At 36.4% G+C, this 2,161-nt stretch overlaps 1 protein-coding gene across 1 annotated transcript; it reads left to right on the top strand.

Annotated features, from left to right (window-relative positions):
* The first annotated feature begins 1,201 nt into the window (after positions 1 to 1,201).
* Positions 1,202 to 2,161, top strand: LOC127690140 (olfactory receptor 18-like). Its single transcript, XM_052189689.1, has one exon. The coding sequence runs from the start codon at positions 1,274 to 1,276 to the stop codon at positions 2,159 to 2,161; it is 888 nt and encodes a 295-aa protein (XP_052045649.1). The 5' UTR covers positions 1,202 to 1,273.

The raw sequence follows: 2,161 nt of genomic DNA, 5'->3' as shown, positions 1-2,161 counted from the left end.
TCATATTAAGAAATAGCAAAGGTGATCTCAGACACAGGATATTTTCCTATGATTATATGGGGCTAATACAACATTCTATAAAGTAAACTGTTTCAGAAATAGTTTTGAAAAGTTAATTCTTAATTATTTAAGCTGTATTGCTCACCAGTGCCTTGTGTGGTCAAGGCTCTTTAAGTGCACATCCATCAAAATGGAAGTCCACCAGAGTTAAGGTTAGTGTGTAAGAAGCTATGAATTTGAGTAAGCCTTTATCAAGAATTACTAGAATAGAAAATAAAAGAATTAAAAAACTCTATGAGTAAAACTGGAAAACATTCTCTGTGATTATGAACTTTTTATGCTATTTTGAATCTCCTCAAAGTGATCTTTAGTCTTATGGAAATTTTCTGAATAGCCCACATCAAAACAATTCATATACTATATTAGAATAATAGTGTATTTTGGCAGTGTCTTAATTTCCTTTAGTTATAATTATGTTTTCTCACCATGGGAAGGATCTTTTTCTCTTTTTTAAATTATATTTTTGATTGTATTTTATTGTGATCAAAGGATGGCTTATATCTCGTTTTTGGTCTTGTACACCCTTCCTAATGTGAGTGTAGAAAGATGGATAACACATGTCAGTGGGAAGTGAGCTTAAATCCATGCCTTTAGACTACTGTTTCTTATGTCCTTGGTCAGATAAGCTTCTTTTTTTCAGACTCACACTGGTTCAAATGTAGAGAACAATAATAAGTAACCATTGAATGTTCATCCCTAAGCAGGACATCTATGCCACACTCTCCATGACTTAGGCGAGCATCAAATAAGAACGGGTGGAAAGAATAAAAAACCTGGAGGATGGGGAGGAATAATGTGAAATACTGTCTTCTGGATATGGCATGGCTATTACATGCATGCTCATATAGCAACTGTGACGACTTAAAACAAAGGTATGAAAGTAGAAGGGAACTAGATGGTAACAAAAGGATGTCATCATAAGTGAGAGGGGGATTGATGAGGGTAATGGAAAAATATAATCATAATATATTGTATATATGTATGGAATTGTCAAAAATTAAGTTAAAAAGAGTAGTGAGATTGCAGAAGATCAGAAATATTGCCAAAAGTGTTGTCATTTGATCATTTCACAAGGCAGTTGGTTTAATCCAAAACATAGGTTATTGAGTGGGAGTAAACTTCTATCATTTTAATTAATCCTATTCTCATTTTCAAAAGCTGTTCAAACAATATAGAACTACAAAACTTTACACTTGTCTCAGAATTCCATCTCATGAGAGTCTCTGATGATCCAGGACTGCAGCCCATTTTCTTCGGGTTATTTCTGTCTATGTACCTGGTTACAGTGCTTGGTAACCTGATCATCATCCTGGCCATCAACTCTGACTCTAACCTCCATACTCCCATGTACTTCTTCCTGTGCAATCTGTCCTTGGCTGACATCTGTTTCATCTCTACCACAGTCCCAAAGATGATTGTGAACATCCAAACTCAGAGCAAAGAGATCACCTATGTGGGCTGCCTGACACAGATGTCATTTTTGATCCTCTTTGGATGTATGGATGGGTTGCTTCTGACTGTGATGGCCTATGACAGATTTGTAGCTGTCTGTCACCCACTGCATTCCTCACTCATCATGAATCCTCGGCTCTGTGGCTCTTTGGTTTTTGTGTCTCTTTTGGTTAGTCTCATGGATTCTCAGGCACACAATCTCATTGCATTACAAATCATCTATTTCAAGGATGTAGAAATTTCCAATTTCTTCTGTGACCCTGCACAACTCCTTAATCTTGCCTGTTTTAACACATTCATTAATAACATAGTCATGTATTTTGTTGGTGCTATATCTGGTTTACTTCCTATATCTGGAATTTTCTTCTCTTACTACAAAATAGTTTTCTCCATTCTGAAAATACAATCATCAGGTGGGAGGTATAAAGCTTTTTCTACATGCGGGTCTCACCTGTCAGTTGTTTGCTTATTTTATGGGACAGCCATTGGAGTATATCTTGGTTCAGCTGTATCTCATTCTCCCAGAAGTACTGCAGTGGCCTCACTGATGTACACTGTGGTCACTCCTATGTTAAATCCTTTCATCTATAGCCTGAGGAATAAGGACATTAAAAGAGCAGTGAAGAGACTCCACAGAAGAACATTGTAA

The sequence above is a fragment of the Apodemus sylvaticus genome, chromosome 7 (genome assembly GCF_947179515.1).
Source record: "Apodemus sylvaticus chromosome 7, mApoSyl1.1, whole genome shotgun sequence".
NCBI classification, from domain to species: Eukaryota; Metazoa; Chordata; class Mammalia; order Rodentia; family Muridae; genus Apodemus; species Apodemus sylvaticus.
This window is presented reverse-complemented; position numbering and strand designations above follow the sequence as displayed.

Bases quoted from the DNA above. Each gene is read 5' to 3' on its own strand.
- LOC127690140 (XM_052189689.1), top strand. From the start codon at position 1,274: ATGAGAGTCTCTGATGATCCAGGACTGCAGCCCATTTTCTTCGGGTTA.